Here is an 18,144-nt window from a genome sequence, read left to right as displayed (position 1 = left end):
TCCCCTCCAACCCCCACCCTGGCTCATCTCCTTTCCCCAGGTTCTTTCTCTTCTCCAGCTCCCCTCTCTTCCTCCAGCTCCCCACCCCGCATCTCCCCTCCCCACCCCGCTTTTCTCTTCCCCCATCTCCCCTCCCCACCCAGCTCCCCTCTCTTCCTCCATCTCCCCACCCCCCAACTGCCCTCCCCACCCAGCTCCCCCCTCTTCCTCCAGCTCCCCTCTTCCTCCAGCTCCCCACCCCCCATCTCCCCTTCCCACCCTGCTCCCCTCTTCCTCCAGCTTCCCTCCCCACCCCCATCTCCCCTCCGCACCCTGCTCCTCTCTTCCTCCAGCTCCCCACCCCACATCTCCCCTTCCCACCCTGCTCCCCTCTTCCTCCAGCTTCCCTCCCCACCCCCATCTCCCCTCCGCACCCCGCTTTTCTCTTCCTCCAGCTCCCCACCCCCCATCTCCCCTCCCCACCCCGCTTTTCTCTTCCTCCAGCTCCCCACCCCCCGTCTCCCCTCCCCACCCCGCTCCTCTCTTCCTCCATCTCCCCTCCCCACCCCGCTCCTCTCCCACCCCAGGCTGCCCATAAGCGCCCAGCTGTCCCCGCCCCCTGGCACCTTTCCTCCCCACGTCCCTCGCGCCACCCTCCCCCGGCACGTGACGAGGGAGCGCTGACGCCGCGCCGTGCCCCGGGGGAGCGGCCACTGCGCCAGAAGGAGGCGGCGGCGGCGGCGGCCGGGTGGTGGCGGCGGGAGCCGCCGTGCTGAGGCGGGAGCGGACTCGACGCCTACCTGGGTAAGGCGGCTCTGCGCAGGGGGCTACGGCGGGGCAGGGCGCGGCGGCGGCGGCTCGGGGGGAGCGCGGGGACCCTGCGGGTGGCCCCGTTGGCTGGTGGGAGGCGGCTCCTCCCGGGGCGCCCCCTGGCTGGCCGCGGCGGGAGCGGGTCTCGGACGGTGCCCTCGAGTCCGTTCCTGGGGGAGCCTGGGCTCCGTGTGCCCCCCACCCCTGTGGGGCCCGAGGGCGGGGGTCCCAGGGGCTGCCATGCGGGGCCGAGCTGGGGAGCCGCCTGGGCCGCTGGCCTGGCCCAGGCGGCGGCTGGGACCAGCCGGTTGCGAGGATCCCGATAACGGGCAGTTACGGAATAACCTGCCCATACGGGAAGTTTCTCCCTGGCTCCTGCCAGCGGCTGGCTTGTGCCCGGAAGCGTGAAGGCACCGGTCCCTCCTGCGCTTTGCCCAGGGGCCGCTAGACCTGCGCTGTGCGGGGCTGGCTTGTTCTGTCCCCCCAGACCTCCTGGGGTTGGGTGGGGGCAAAGCAAGTGACACCCGCTCTGCAGCCCCCTGCCTCCCCTGTACCGAGAAGCGGGCTGCCTAGCCCAGGCTGTGAAGCTGGCCGAGAAAGACTTCGTGTGTTGAAAACGTGAAGTGTTGTTTTTGTGTGTGTGTGGGTCATTTCACAGGCTGTGCTCAGTACCGTTCGGTATGTTTTTCGTAGACCTTTGTGTATGTGTTTTTATACACTGCACATATATAATGCTCACAAATGAGTCAACGGAGCTATGAATGTCTTGTGTAATTTTGTTTCACCTGTTAAAACGACTCCTAAGGCTCAGATCAAAACAGCTTAAATGCTAATTGAGATGGTAGCCATTACTGTATTTTTCAGTTGTCCATGTTGAATGTGGACTCTTAACATGCCCTAAAATAGTTTGAATGTTGCTTGTTTGTATGATTTAATCATAGTGTGCAGACACAGATTTGCTCAGCTATTTATAGCTTATCATTCTAGTCAACAACATAACAAAAGTGCACAGTGAAAGGCAAGGGACTGATGTTAGGCTGCGTGCTCATTAATATTTACGGTTGGTGAAAAGTGGCTTTTAAAAGTTGCTTTGACAATGATTTAAAATATACCATGTACTCAGAAGTCTCTAGGCTGAGTTAATAGACAATTATCAGGAAATTAGATGGTTACTTGTTATGCTTTTAATTTTTATGGAAGTCTAAACACTTGGGGGGGGGGCTTATTCTGCTTGGGAATTACATTTGTTTCCTAATACTAATGATGGTTTATGTCTGAGGAAGGGGGTAGAGGATTAGATCTGTCTTTTAAAGGGCCTGCAAGTTCCTACTGTCCACATTAGCTGTTTGTGTTTCATATATATATGTGCATGCTAGCTTGAAATGATTTTGCCTAAAATTCTGTACAAATAAACTGATGCATGTTGTCAAGCAAAACTGTTCTGATGAACTTCAGTATCTGAAGTTCATTTCTAACAGGGCAGATGTGAGGGAAAATTGTCTTATAGAAAGTATGGACTTGGGAGATTCTGTGATGACCTACTCTGAAACTTTAAAAAAAGAAGTAGCTCTTTGGATATTGTAGAGGATTTCTTCAAATTCTGCTTCTAACATGAACACTTACAAAATGCAGAATATATTGCCGACTTCCTTTGTTATTTCCCTCAGTCACTGAATCTATCGAAAAGCTTGAAAGAATGATCAGCTAATTTTTTGTTTTTAATCATGAAAAATAAGAAATAGTGCCTCATTGGAGAAATTTGAATAAAATACTAAATTCATCCTGATATAATAAGAATTACACAAAGGGTTTAATTCTGTCCCCAAACTAAGTATATCCTGGGACCATATTCAAGAAATGCTGTTGAGCAAATATTTTTGAGGTGCTGAAAGGGCAAATTCAAGGGGAAAAACATCTACTATGTAGAGATAATTGGGTGGATTTTATATTTCATTTGGCCTTCAGTTGGTAAGAATTTGACAAATGTTCTCAAATATGGTTTCTGTGGCTGACTTTCTAGTTTGTGCAGCAATATCATTAATGTATTCATTGTAGCTGTAGGGAATAATGCTTTTCAATGAAATATCTATTGCAGAGGTGGTACAAGAACCAAACCATTGTTTCTGTGTGGATCACATAAACAGTGGCTATTGTTTGGTTTTAGTTTTTAATGGTTCAGTTAACCTTTTTGAGAGGTGAAATGTGTGAACCTCAGTTTCTTGACTGTATTGTAAATTAAAATGTCTTAACAGTAGCTCTTCAAAAATACTCCTAAAAATCTAAGTATTTGTAAAACCTTTTCTGATATTCCTCAAAGAACTCTTGGGAAAGGAGTCCAGTTCATAGAAGCTTAGAAATGCAGTCAATACACAACTGCACTAACTGCTATGACAGCAACCACACATGGGGAGATCTTTGTTCTTTGTGTAGCATAGTGCTGATATTTCAAGATGGGAGGTGCTGTGGAATCTGGGGAAGTAGCTGAGCTATATAGAGTACTTATTTCAGGCCTTATCTGAAAGTTGCACAGATTTAACTAAAGGTGTGGTTTAAAATCAGTTTAAACTTGTGCAAGTCTGTGTAGTCACACTTACTTTAGTTTGAGAGCCTTGTTTCAGTGTAGATTAAATTTTTTTAGAGTTTTGCTAAACTGAAATAAACTACTATTAAACAATCTAAAAGTGTTTACATGCAAATTTATACCAATTTTAAGTAAACTGGTTTAAAAAAGAAACTTTAGTTATATTAGTGCAAATTTGTGCTTAGACAAGGCCCTAGATTTATGGATGAATCTCTTCTGGTAGGGGTATGTGTCTGATAGTGAGGGAATTGTCATCATAAACCCATTATTCCATTAAAATTGGAGAAGTCTTTATGAGAGAGAGACTAAATTTTGGACCTGAGGCCCCTGAATCATGGCTAGGAGAGGGCTTTTTTCCTTTCAGCAAGTCATAAAACCTACCCAATATTGAGTATGTCCTTACAGAATTTAATGGATTCACTATCACAACACAATCACTATCTCTGTGTTGAGAAGTGTTCCATTTCCCCCAGGAAATGGGTGACCTAAAAGATTCTCTGCATGAGTTCTTAATTTTAAAAATCTAACTTAATATATTTTAACTACTTCAGTTCCTGTTATATAGGTAGTATAATTGTATTCTGCATGGTACATCACTTTAGGATGGCACAAATGCCGTGTAGAGTGCGGGAACTTAATTACTGCCAGACTGCAAGGATGTTGTCAGTCTTTTAAATGCACTCTGGCACCCAGGCTTTCTTTGACCAAAGAAACAAGTATAGATGCTGATCTCGGTCCTGTTGTCAATGGTGAATTTTCTTACTGACTACAGTGTGATCAGTGGGGATCCATTCAGTAACATTAATCTCGTGAATCGGATTTCCCGATACATTCAAATATCAAAGCCTACAGGTGTACACTGTAGAGGAAGTTGCTTCAAGTAATACTTAAAACACATACACTGCACTTTCTTTCTGAGGATCTCAAAGCACTTTACCATAGTGGGAATGTATTATCATTTTACCGAGTATGGGTGGGGGTTGCGGGGAGGAACCGAGTGACAGAGAAGTTCAAAACTTGACCAACTATATCACTTTAGACAGTGACAAAGTCAAGAATAATTCAGGAACTCTTAACTCCATTCGTATATGCTCGCTTCTAGACTACACTAGCATTACTTGTTTGGAAAGGATAACTAAAATTTTATCATTGAGATTTGACAATACTTCCTTACATTGAAGTATCAGAAGATGGGCATTCAGATCCTTGGAAGGGCACAAATTAAATCAGAATCCTTTACTAAGGTAAGAATCCACTAGTGGTGCTACTATAGTTCAGAAAGTCTGTCTTCTGTGGTAGTGTTCATAAGAATGACTATATATACAATGTGTGGTTTCAGAGCAGCTGCCGTGTTAGTCTGTATTCGCAGAAAGAAAAGGACTACCAGTGGCACCTTAGAGACTAACCAATTTATTGAGCATAAGCTTTCGTGAGCTACAGCTCACTTCATCGGATGCATTCAGTGGAAAATACAGTGAGGAGATTTATATACACACAGAACATGAAAAAATGGGTGTTACACACTGTAAGGAGAGTGATGATAACACCCATTTTTTCATGTTCTGTGTGTATATAAATCTCCTCACTGTATTTTCCACTGAATGCATCCGATGAAGTGAGCTGTAGCTCATGAAAGCTTATGCTCAAATAAATTGGTTAGTCTCTAAGTGTATATATACAAAGAAAAGGAGTACTAGTGGCAATCTATTGCATTTTGGGTACGTGTGATAAAGAGCATTGAATTATTTTGATGTTGAGCATTCACAGGATCCACTCATCCTGTTGGTGGGAAACAGAGTTCCAGGCATCCCTATTGCCTTTCACTGTGACAGACAGAAATGGGTCTTACTCACTAGCTTGATCTTGACATGAGCATCTTATAAACCTGCATTAATGGCTCAGTCTAATATGGAATGCACTGATAATAATTAACATGATAATTTCCTTTTCTGTCTTGATAGTCTGTGGTACTCAGACTATTGCAGAAACCTTCATGGGGTGCTTAATGCAGGTCCTTTGACTTATCATCATTCACATTGCAGTATGTTTGAGAGCTGCCATCCCTCTCCTTTCCTTAAGAAATGGGACATGAGACTCTGATACTGATAATAGAGTGGTGGGATTGAACTCTCTTCAGGATTGTTGACTTGTAGTTTGTCTCTGCTCCCATAATACTGTGAGCTTTTTTTTTTTAAAGCAGGGACAGTAGCTTGTATCAGTTTCCATCTTGAAATAACGTTAAGCATTTTGGCTTCTTATGTGAAGTTTAGCTGTTTGTGATGGTGGGGTGCAACATAAAATGATAGCAGCAGTTTCTGTCAGGTGTTACCTTGAAGCAGGGAGCAGCAGTTAGCTGCTGTGAAAGGGAGCAAGCAGTCAGCTTGGAAGAAGCACTAGGAACAGTAAGATTTAATAATTTTAAAAATGGAATATTCCTGTGAGAAGATTTTGAAATTGGGCTGAGGGTAAGAATTTGCTGGAAGCTGGGACAGGAAGCAAGATATTCCTTAAACATATGTAAGTCATAGCCAAAACACCAAGAATTCATAATGGAAGTCTGAAGCTGCAAGCAGAAGGGCAAAGAGGGGGAAAAAGTTACATGTGGAGATTGGAGTTGTGCAGCTGAGGAAAGGTAACAGGTGATCCGAGTTCCTTTGCTGTAAGACCTCTACTTTGATGGAATAGCATAAAAGCTATTCACTTTTTAATCAAAACCATATAATTTTGATAGAAACTTTAACACTGACACAGGCATGTACTTTATAAGCAGAACATCTACACGCACAATCTTAGGCAGTATTTTTGTGCTCTTTTTCAGTTTTGTTTGAACATAATATCTTTTTATTCTGTCAAGTCCCCCAATAAAATCATAATTCTAAGTTTATGATGCTGTTTTTTCACTGGAAATGACTGTAATTAAAAAATCACTCTCATGACATTTCAGGGTGAAGCAGAAGAAGGTGGATTGTAGAAAAAGATACTTGCTTAAGCACCAGTGGCTCCTTATGGACCTCACTACTATGAACTTAGCTCTTTCAACCACATTGGAAGTTTAATAGGAAATAAAGGTGCACAATACATTGAAGGATCAGAGTTACAATTAGCCAAACTGGCAAAGGGAAAAGGATTTGTGTTGTTTTGCTCATTAGAAGAGCCCGCTTCCCTTATTAAAATTTCCTATGTTTGCATAATTAGGCTCCAATCCTGCAGTCACGTCTGTATGGATGGACCCATGTCAGTGTAGAGTTGCATTGATTTCATTCTCTTACAGGGGTAAGCCCATGCAGTTCTGATTGCAGGCTTGGGGCTTTCAGGAGCTCAAAGTTTCTTAAAGAATTTCTATTCCCTAAGCAGTGTGTTCAATAAACTATACATTATTTTATACTTTTTACTTTTTAAAACAAGTATTTTAAAGAAGCTAGCATTGGTTTTTAGACTTTCTGCTCTCTTTTAATGTGTGTTAATCTTTGTCTAATGCTAATCTTAAAGTTTCTTGTTACTAATTTTTTATGCGGTGGCCAGACTAAATTATCATCAGTTGCTCTTTGGAACTCAAATTGTCACTGGATTATGACTAACGCTATAACAGGACTATTAAACAGAGTGCAAGGGCAGATATATATTTGGTTATATTGCCTGGACTATGAGAGACTGAAAGCCCTTTCCAAATTTTCCGTAGAATACATGCATCAAATTAGATAGTTAAAAGAATTAAACATGAGAAAATAAAAAAAAAGGCTTATTGTTTGCTCATTACCCTCCTTCCACATTTCTTGTTGGTTCTGTCCTCTTACTCTATTTCCAGTGTTCTCTTGTTTGTTTTGTCCCCTTCCCTTCTAGCTCTATCTGGGTTGTGCCACACTGTCTTGTGAGGTAAGTAATTAGAGAGTGCTTTAAAAAATCCCAACAAATTAAATTGTGGATGTTTTTAACTGCTTCTAACTGGGCTAAAACCCAAAAACTAGATTGGGAATTTAAAATATCATTTAGAGAGAGATGAGCAAATAACAATCCTAATTAATGGTGTCATGGATGTTGGTAAAGCACACTTAAATCTGCAAGCAGGCCAGTTGCTCCATTATGAAAGCCTGAGTGGAGGCGTTATGCTCTGCATGTGGAAGGGAGAGAGTTCCTTGTAGAGGGATCTATTTGGCCAATACAGAAGAGGTGTTAGTAGCCCTTGAATGGAGTATCATCAAGCCATCCTTGCAAGGATTGCTGGCCTGTCACAAGTTTGTTGGTGTGGGGGGAGAACGATTAAGGGGACTAATGAGTAATTCTGGGAACTCTGAAAGGGGCCTCAGAGGACTTCTTGGGACCAGAGAAAGGGCGGCAAAATAAGCAAACCAGCCAGTCTCCTTCTGAAGACTTAATTATAGGAGAAGTCGCACTGTTCCATGAAGAATTTTAAGCTTGTACGTAAGCAAGCGATTGACTCGAGCTAAAAAAACCACTGATCTCCTTTGCTAAGTAACAGAAACAATAGGCTTAATAGGTAGCTTGCAGATAGTAAGAGGGTCATGAGCATAGGAGGGTAGAAGTTGTGGCTAGGGTTGCCAATCCTGGTTTCTCAGGGACTCTTCTGGAATCAAACTCTATCTCCTGGAGGCTACTGAAGCCAAACCAGGAGATTTTAGGTGCTAAAAGTCCGGCGGTGTAGTGGGGCAAAGGCAGGCTCCCTCCCTGCCCTGGCTCCACACCGCTCACAGAAGCAGGCCGCATGTCCCTGCGGCCCCTTGAGGGCCCAGGGGATCTCCATGTGTTCTCTTCTCCTCCTCTTCCCCCCCCCCCCCCCAGTGCCAACTCTGCAGTTCCAATTGGCCGGGAACCGTGGCCAGTGGGAGCTGTGGGGGTGGCGCCTGTGGGCGGTGCCGGTGTGTGGAGACCTCCTGGCCCCCCTCTCTATGAGCCGCTGCCAGAGGGATGTGCTGGTTGCTTTTGGGAGCCACGAGAGGTAAGCACCGCCTGGCCGGAGCCCTCACCCCCTCCTGCCCCAGCCCAGAGCCTGCACCCCAACCCCTCCCAAGAGCCTGCACCCCCTCCTGCCCCCCAACCCCCTGCCCCAACCTGGTGAAAGTGTGGGAGGGTGGGGGAGAGCAAGCAACAGAGGGAGGTGGGATGGAGTGAGTGGGGGGCATGGTCTTTGAGAAGGGGTGGGGCGGGGGGGCAAGGGTGTTTGGGTTTGTGCAATTACAGTTGGCAATCCTAGAGATCATGGTTTCCATTGTTTTACTTTCATAAATAGGGTCTCAGATATGATCTTAGTTTCCTTATCAAACTGTTACTACTTGTCGAAAGACTTAAATAATTAATGCAATATGTGGTATTAATTTTGAAACCACTTTTTCCTCAGACATTTTAGGCAATTGACTTTTGTTTTTGTTTTTCTTATAGCTCTATGGATACAAACAGAAAAAACAAGTCATGATGTGCCTTACCTTTCGCCTGGAAAGGTGAATATCTCTTTCAGATAGAGATGGCTGACAAAGCTGGAAAGATCCTCCCAGGACCACTGTACATTGAAGTAGAGTATGATTATGAGTATGAGGCAAAGGATAAAAAGATTGTGATAAAACAAGGGGAGAAATACATTTTAGTGAAAAAGACTAATGATGATTGGTGGCAAGTCAAAAGGGATGAAAATTCCAAGCCCTTCTATGTGCCAGCACAGTATGTGAAAGAAGTAACACGAAAAGCACTAATGCCACCTGTTAAACAATCAGGTGGTCTGCCAAATAGCTCTTTGAAACTGATGCATAGTTTACAGAAGTCGACAGAAAATGTGAACAAGTCTCCAGAGCTTTCTAGTTTTGGAAAATCCTCTCCAGTTCAAGTGTCTGGTCTGGTTCGTGATGCCAATCAGAATCTGGGCCCAGATAGTAGCCCAGGTCAAAATCTTGGCCTGAGCCTGGACCTTGCCCAAAATAATGGAAAACTTAACAGTGAGTTGCAGTCCCCAAAGGTTTCCAGCCAGTACAGGTCTCTGTGTCTGGGCCATTTCACTTGTCCAGAACTCATGGAAATAGAGAAGACCAGCTTCTCACATGAACAGTCCTGTGATTCAGCAGGGGAAAGCTCAGAAAAAGTCCATCAGGATTCAGAATCTGGAGATGAACTCAGTAGCAGCTCCACAGAACAAGTGCAGGTAAGCTTGAAAAGGATCTAAGTGGATTTTTTTTTTCTTTCTCGATTATACATCTTTGATGTAGTTTACTACGGTTTTTAGTTTGCTTCCTAAGTAGAAAGAATAAGAAGATTAAGGTGAAATCTTCATTTCATATTTTTCATCTCATCTAGCATGGCATTGATTTGTCAAGTAAGAAAAACTGGCACGTAGAATTTATTTGTAATAAAAAGTACTTTGCTTTGTGCTCTTATTCTCATTTACAGTGTCCTTGGATATGAATGGCATAGAAGAACTTCAATTAGAACTATTTTTTTCAGTGTTGAACGTGTAATTAGAGATAATGTGAATTTAAGCAGTTCTTAGTGACTCTTTCCTAGAGGAAGCAAGCCCAGTGTTGTTAATTTAAACTTCTGGGATCACTGAACTTTTTAATCCAGATGCATGTGATTGTCAATAGCCACTGCCATCGATTTCTTATGTATATTGCATGTTGGTAATTTGTGAAGTATGGATAGGTGAATGTAATCAATAGCTTAGTGGATATGAAATGGTACTGTTAATGTTGACAGTGTGAAAATATCTCAAGAACATTTCTATCTAGCTTTGAAATTAACTAATGAGCTTTGAAATTAACTAATGGAAACTGGCATATTTGAGTTTTAATTCAGAGATATGCTGAGCTGTGAAAGAAGTAATGGTGGTAAGGGTGGTTTCTTACCAAAGCCAGTTAGTGACGGCTTTAAAAAAATTCTCTTTAGGCTAAAATAGCAAACCCTGGTATCTTGCCTACCTTTGGTTATCTTAGTAGAGTCTGTGTTGGCTTACTAGGGAATGGGCTGGGGAGATCACCAGTTTCTTCCCATAAGGGCTAGAGAGCCATTGACTGGTAATGGCATTTTGACACTGTAGTTCTAGACCAGGGATCTCAAACTCAAATCACCATGAGGACTAGTACATTGGCCCGAGGGCCACATCACTGAAACCTTTTCATACAATGATATAACATTATAGTCAAAAATGAAAAAAAGAAGAGTAATATAGTATGCTATTAAAATCAATGTATTAACTTTTTGAAAACTGAAGAAGTACTTGTGGCACCTTAGAGACTAACCAATTTATTTGAGCATAAGCTTTCGTGAGCTACAGCTCACTTCATTGGATGCATACTGTGGAAAGTGTAGAAGATCTTTTTACATACACGCAAAGCATGAAAAAATACCTCCTCCCACCCCAGTGTCCTGCTGGTAATAGCTTATCTAAAGTGATCACTCTCCTTACAATGTATATGATGGAAATGGCCCAACTTGATTATCATACACATTGTAAGGAGAGTGATCACTTTAGATAAGCTATTAGCAGCAGGAGAGTGGGGTGGGAGGAGGTATTTTTTCATGCTTTGTGTGTATAAAAAGATCTTCTACACTTTCCACAGTATGCATCCGATGAAGTGAGCTGTAGCTCACGAAAGCTTATGCTCAAATAAATTGGTTAGTCTCTAAGATGCCACAATACTCCTTTTCTTTTTGCGAATACAGACGAACACGGCTGTTACTCTGAAACCTGTTTTTAAAAACTGTAATGCGAAGAGGGGTTTTAATAAAATATAAACACCTGTAACTATTCCTTATATGGTCAGTAACACTGATGATGATCTACACTAACAGTCTATCAACATAGCTGTAATGGCAGGAATTTTTTTAAAGTAACTATTCATACAAAATACGTTGCCACTTTTAACAAACATTCTTCCCAACTACTCACAGCAAAGAATCGTACATGCTGAATTTCATACCTCAGACTGCTTGTCTAGTCCATGAGCCCCCACCTCTTTCCACCCCTTCCACAAACCCCCAGCCTCGCCTCTTCTCTTCCTGCTCTCCTGAGTGCGCTGCATCCCTGCTGCTCTCCCCTCCCTCCTGGAAAGTCCTGAGCACCGCCTAACAGCTGTTTGGCAGCAGGAAGTGCTGGAAGGTAGGTGGAGTAGCAGGGATGTGGTGCACTCGGGGGGGAGAGGTGGGGGAAGGTGAGGGGAGTTTGGTGGGCCGCAGGAAATAACTCCCCGGGCCGCGTGCTTGAGACCCTTGTTCTAGACCATTTTGAACCATTAACATAGAAATGTAAGGTTCTGCGTGCTTTTTCCAGTCTGAGAGGTCACTGTAAACAGTGATATACATTATCCCTCTAGTAAATTCTACATTTTCCCACTCTTGCTGTGATACTGTAGCTTCAGTACATACTGACAAACATTGATTATAGTAAGTCAATTTATCAGCACCTATTTAATACCCACAAATATTTTAGTTTAAGGATGGTATTCAAATAAGGGTAGACACTAATTTTAGAAATGAAATCTTGATTATATGGCTGTTTAGCTGGAATCAGTTGGATGAAAAGCCACAATTAAGGCAATTTTCTTTTAGGAAATTCCACAGCATAACTTGCAAAGCTTTGTTACACTGTTTGGTTAACAAGAACCAGTACAGTTGGCTACCTGGACCTTACACATGTACATTTGGATTAGTGGTACATTAGTCTAGTCTAGTATCCTGACTGACAGTGGCCAGTACTAGATGCTTCAGAGGAATGTACAAGGAGCATTGTACTGGACAGTGTCTTAATAAATTGCCAAGTGGGATAGTGGCAATATTTTCTTAATCCCATTCAATGAGAGGTTGGCTTATGCATTGAATCATGAGTATTTGTATCCCCTAAAACTTTAACCAATAAAATATAACGGTGGGTGTTCTTGTTATATGTATAATCCTTTTTGATCCTACTAGTCGCCTCATCTCAAAGATGCATTAGAATTGGAAAAGATATAGAGAAGGGCAACAAAAATGATTAGGGGTATGGAACAGCTTTGGTATGAGGAGAGATTAAAAAACATGGGACTTTTCAGTTTGGAAAAGAGATGACTAAAAGGGGTATGATAGAGGTCTATATAATCTTGACTGGTGTGAAGAAAGTGAATAAGGAGCTATTATTTACTCCTTCACATAACACACAAATTAGGGGTCACCCAATGAAATTAATAGGCAGTAGGTTTAAAACAAACAAGTAGTTCTTCACACAACACACAATTATCCTTTGGAACTCATTGCCAGGGGATGTTGTGAAAGACAAAACTAAAGCAGGGTTCAAAAAAGAACTAGATAAATTCATGGAGGATAAGTCAAGCCATGGTTGTTAGCCAGGATGATCAGGGATGCAACCCCATGCTGTGAGTGTCCACAGCTTCAGCTTGCCAGAAGCTGGAAGTGGATGATAGGGGATGGATCACTTGACTGTCTGCCTGCCTGCTCTGTTCATTCCCTCTGAAGCACCTGGCACTGGCCACTGTCGGAAGACAGGATACTGGGCTAGATGGACCATTGGTATGACCCTGGATGGCCGTTCTTATGTACAAAACTGTTGGCCTCTGTTTTGAGGCATTGTGTTCTATGGGTTATGGTTGTCTTTTTTTTTTTTTTTTAATTAAGGTGGCTGCCTTTCATTTTCATTGACCCTTTTCCTTGCATAATGAGAAGGGATAAATAGGATCACTGGATTTATTTTCTCCATATTGTAAATTTTTTATATATTGCTACTATGTCCTCATTTATTTAGCCTTTGAACTGTCACACTTCTCTAGGTTTTTTTTTTTTAAAGTGTGATCTTTTAAAGCAACATGTTTTATCCACTGCAAACTGAGAGCAAACTGTACCACAGAGAACAAGTAAGGATGAAATGTATATTTAACTGCTCTTTCAGCATTGGCAAAATATTTAGTGGCCCATCAGCTGTTGATATAATGACTTCCAAATTCATGACCAGGATGAGAGAACCCTTTTTAAAAGGGTACTCTAGTTAAAACACTTTTTTTGGTGCTTTCTATATTGCTTTATACAATCCTACTAAAATGGGAAGAAACATCATATTAGAAGAAGCAAATCCAGTCAATTCCATTTGTAGTACAACTAGATGCTGTTAGCATTGCATGGCTGATCATGTTGTCACACTTATTTATGTTTACAGTTTAGTCTTCAGCTAATTTTGGCAATATTAGTAACAAACAAATACTTTTTCAGTGAACTGAATATGCTAATCTTCATACATTTCTGAGGCGTTGGAGAGGAAAAAGGCCAATGTCATGGATACTTCTAGTATCCACTGTGTTTGGTGATGGAAATCTTCATGGTGTTAAAAATGGTGTGACTTTTATGATTTCAGCTGTGAAAAAACATGGTTATGGTTTATTAATATTGCTGTGGAGCTGTCTTTTACTCTCATTGCCTTAGGAAACAAGCAAGCAAATATTCAATGTGGTTTGCAATTTTCTCTTTTAAAGCAGTGGAGTAACTTAATCTCATCATATGGAATCACAATCTCATTAAATATAATTTTAAATATTTGACATTTATGAGCCAAAGGGTTTAAAGCAGTGGTAGTGTTGATGTCATTGTTACTGTGTTGGCTTGGTTTAGATATTAGAAATGCCAGCCTTCTCCACTGGAATGTCCCTCATGCTTTCAATAATCAGCATTGTTCAGCAGAAGTCAGCTGTGCAGAAATTAATGGCTTAGAAAGCTGTTTTTATTGCTCTCAGTCTGTAGTCAGAACATGAAGTTCCAAATCTGCATACACAAATGCTTATTTTAATTTCACAAGGCAAGCCGAATCCTTTCTTTTTCATTGTGGAGTCCAGTCTTACGCAGTCTGTATCATAATAAACTTTGCAGTACTATCAGAAGTTCACATTTATCTCCTTTGATTGATTGATTTAACTTTTAGCCAAAAGCAAGAACGGTTTTATTGAAATTGTTAAAATGTACCATGCTTGTTGTCTTAAAAGATCTATGGTTTAATTATTGTCTGTAATGAGGGATTTGGGATTTTAAGATTTTCTTCAGAAAAATTGAGAGGGGAATTTATCAGCAAATGTAAACCAAAGTTTCTAGGTATGTTTCTGAAACTGTTTTTCACAGGTCTTAGAGTGCACCATTTCTGTAATGGTTTTAGGAAGGGATGTGTATGAGCTTGGGTGAGATGGGTATGGCCTGCTTAATACTTTTGCCACAGCGGAGTGAGCTTTTAAGTGTCTCAGAATCTTAGAATACATTTTTATACAGTTTTTGGCATTGATATATACTATAAAGTTTTATTGCAGGGGGAAGCTTAGAATCTAATGTGCTCATTACCATGGTGTCTACCTAGCCTCTCAATTCAGTACTAAAGGGTCGATTCCTGCCTCCGATTGGCCTAGTATTAGCCTTCATTGCCCCACTTGTTAAATTCTCAGACAAGTACCTTTGTGTACTTTCTCAAACTCATGCTTGGAAAGAGCTTTCTGTAAATGTTTGCAAAACTAACTCTCTTTCCTCCCCCAAAGCACTCCTTAAAGCTCTCCTTTGCTGTGATACCTACAAAAAACTTGACAATAGTTAGTCATGACCTATCAGGCTGCCTAGTATTGTCTCACTGTTTACTTGTACTCCCTGTTGATTAGTCTGTACCCATCTGTTCTCTTGCCTTATACTTAAATTGTAAGTCCCTTGGGGACAGGGACTGTCCTTTTGTTGTTTGTATAGCACCTAATGCAATGAGTTCCTGGTCTATGATTGGGGCTGCTTGGCACTATGGTAATGATGATGATAATAGGCAGCTATGAAACTGTGAAGACACACTACGTTGGGGGGATTATAGTCTTCCACATTCTGAGTCTTTGCCAGTAGCATAAGTGTGGAGTATGTGTGTGGGTTTTGGATTATTTTTCATATCCTTTCGTCAGGGGGTATTGTTATTGTGGGAAGAATTTTGTAAAGAGATGGTTCTTAAACTATACTCTTGTGAATTCTGGGGTCATCTTGTTTTCTTTTGGAGGGGAATGCTGTACCTGGGGACCAGTCACTAAGGATTGTCTCATCGTTCTGTCAGCTGCAGAGGCTCTGAAGAATGCAACTGTTGTGGGTTTAGGCTTCATAGAGAGGGGGATATAGTCCAAGTCACAGCCAGTCCCATCCGGTTGAGAGCTCTGTAGGTTAGGACCAAGTCCTTGAAGTAAAGACACTGGTAGGAAGCCAATGTAACACAGATATCCAGAAAGGTTTGGAGTTGACATTGTCAGTGATGGGAAAAGATTCTTAGTGGTTGAAATTCATATTTACTAGAGGTTGATGGGGAGATGGCAATGTGAATGCTGGGGAATTTGCTACTGAAGGCCTGAACAAGTATTCTGGTGTTGTGGCCAGGAAGAAAACATTAGATATTAGAATTATTATGGACAAAGAAGCAGTTGTAGTTGGATGTAGCCTGGATGTGTAGGCAAGGGGAGTGGGAGGAGTCAAATGAACACTAAGTTATGGGCTTGAATTATAGGAAGGATGGTGATGCTGTTTTACAGTGACCGGGGAGGGCTTGTGAGGAAACTAGTTCAGAAATAGTCACTTTAAATTGAGAGCAGGATGTGTGGGAGGAGATGCCAAAGATCAGTAGCAGTGGGGTTGGATGGAAGAAGACAGGTCGGGAGTGGATGGGAAGATCTAGGAGTCATTGACATAAAGATGATGGTGCTTGAAGCTGGGAGGGCAAATGAGGTTACCCAAGAGAAAAAGTGTGTGAGGAGGAGGGAGCCAAGGATAGAACCATGTGGGACCCCATGGAAGGGGGCGGGGAGGAAGGGGTTGGAAAAATCTTCCTCCAAGAGACTGGAATGAAGGAATATCTAAAAAAGAAGGGAGGGGAGTAAGGAGAGGAGAACTTTGTTGCCAAAGGTGGACAAGATCAAGAGAGAATGTGAATATGATAAAAAGTGTCAACAGCAGAGAGATAACGGAGGATGAGAATGAAGTAGTGTCATAGCTAGTTGGTATTGAAGAAGTAATTGGAAATCTTGGTGTAACCAATTTGGGTGCAGTAGAGAAGATGGAAACCAGAACAGAGGAGATTCAGAATGAAGTTGGAGTAGAGCCACTTGAGGCAATAGTTGAAGGTGGAATGGTCAATGAATTTAGAGGTAAAGGGCAGAATGGAGATGGGGCCGTAGTTGAATTACCTGTAGATAATTGAACACTACTGTAGTATACAATCCACTTTGTATATCTTGCTTATTGGTCAGGAACTATATAGCAGTGGTTCTCAACCAGGGGTCTGGGGCCCCCTTAGGGGGCCCTGAGCAGGTTTCAGGGGGTCCACCAGTCATGGCTGGCATTAGATTCGCTAGGGCCCAAGGCAGAAAGCCAAAGCTCTGCTGCACAGGGCTGAAGCCGAAGCCTGAGCAACACAGCTTTGTGGTGTCCCCTGAAGTGTGGGGCTCCTGGCAGTTGCCCTCCTTGCTACCCCTTAACGCTTTTATATACAGAAAAACAATTGTGGCACAGGTGGGCAGTGAAGTTTTTATAGCATTTTGGGGGGGCCTCAAAAAGAAAAAGGTTGAGAATCTATTCTATAGTAACAGGTTTCAGAGTGGTAGCCGCGTTAGTCTGTATCAGCGAAAATAACGAGGAGCACTTGTGGCACCTTCTAAAACCCATGGAGTGGAAAATACAGTAGGAAGATATAACAGTACATGAAAAGATGGGAGTTGCCTTACCAAGTGGGGGGTTGAGACAATTATCAACAGGACAAAAAAATCACTTTTGTAGTGGTAATCAGGGTGGCTCATTAGGCCCGAATAAAGACTGGGAGTGGATGGGTCACTACAAAAACTAAACTAATTTCCCCATGCTAATTTCACACCTTCTTTGTCATCTGTTTGAAGTGAGCCACCCCGGATTACCTTTGATAAGTGATTTTTTTTGGTCCTATTGATAATAGCCCACTTTAATTGAATTGTCTTGACCCCTCCACTTGGTAAGGCAACTCCCATCTTTTCATGTACTGTTATATATATCTTCCTACTGTATTTTCCACTCCATGCATCTGATGAAGTGGGTTTTAGCCCACAAAAGCTTAACAAATAAATTTGTTAGTCTCTAAAGTGCCACAAGTACTCCTCATTGTTTTTGCTCTATAGTAATAAATCTTCAACAAAAACAAATTTAAACATTCAGTTCTGTTCTACTTGGCTCTTTGTCATGGCCATCTGCAGTAAAAGAATGAAACAGGAAGGAAAATGTAGTCATTTTGTTGTGAATTGAATGTTCTATCTTGGCTTCCCAGTAGCTTCTTTCTCTGTGTGTGATTAAGAGAACTGAATAAACTGGTAGAGTCATAAGTAGCAAGTGATATTTTCCCCTGATTTATCTGCTTCTGTAGTAATCTTAGTGTCTGGAAGATGTAGTGCACAAATCATTTTGGAGTTTATATTAGCTGTAAATGTAAAGCAGCTGGAATATGCCCAATAATGACAGCAGTAGCATACCTTTCTGATCACTGGAGTTAGTCTCTATTGTCATTTATCTTGAAAGAGCATCTATATGACTGTTCTAAAGGTGGTTTATAAAAACGAGTTGCACCAATTGCACCATAATTAATATTTTGATTAAAATATTGAGCATATGACTTAATCCTGTAAAGTAACTTCTGTAATGAAATCATGAGCAAGTTTGGGTACCATCTGCTCTGCAGTTATATTGTACACAAATTGATTAATAGCTTCAGCATGGAGCATGATCAGACTTTAAGGTTATGTTCTATTGCAACATGCCTCTAGTTGGCACATTCAGTTTTA

At 42.0% G+C, this 18,144-nt stretch overlaps 1 protein-coding gene across 6 annotated transcripts in view; it reads left to right on the top strand.

The window, feature by feature from the left end:
- The first annotated feature begins 661 nt into the window (after window positions 1-661).
- The window catches only part of ARHGAP12 (Rho GTPase activating protein 12), a 140,704-nt gene continuing 123,221 nt past the window's right edge, over window positions 662-18,144 (top strand). For 2 of the 6 annotated variants that reach the window (XM_073334404.2, XM_073334401.2), the window contains exons 1-2: window positions 663-783; window positions 8,765-9,515. In XM_073334404.2, coding sequence (XP_073190505.1) covers window positions 8,847-9,515 — 669 coding nt within the window. In that variant the 5' untranslated portion in view covers window positions 663-783; window positions 8,765-8,846. Of the gene's footprint in view, window positions 784-7,210; window positions 7,244-8,300; window positions 8,325-8,764; window positions 9,516-18,144 lie in introns of those variants that run through there. The other 4 variants (XM_073334402.2, XM_073334405.2, XM_073334406.2 and 1 more) reach the window with 4 other exon arrangements.

The sequence above is a fragment of the Lepidochelys kempii genome, chromosome 2 (genome assembly GCF_965140285.1).
Source record: "Lepidochelys kempii isolate rLepKem1 chromosome 2, rLepKem1.hap1, whole genome shotgun sequence".
Lineage (NCBI taxonomy): Eukaryota > Metazoa > Chordata > Testudines > Cheloniidae > Lepidochelys > Lepidochelys kempii.
The sequence above is the reverse complement of the archived record's forward strand: the minus strand, read 5'-3'. Positions and strand labels throughout refer to the sequence as shown.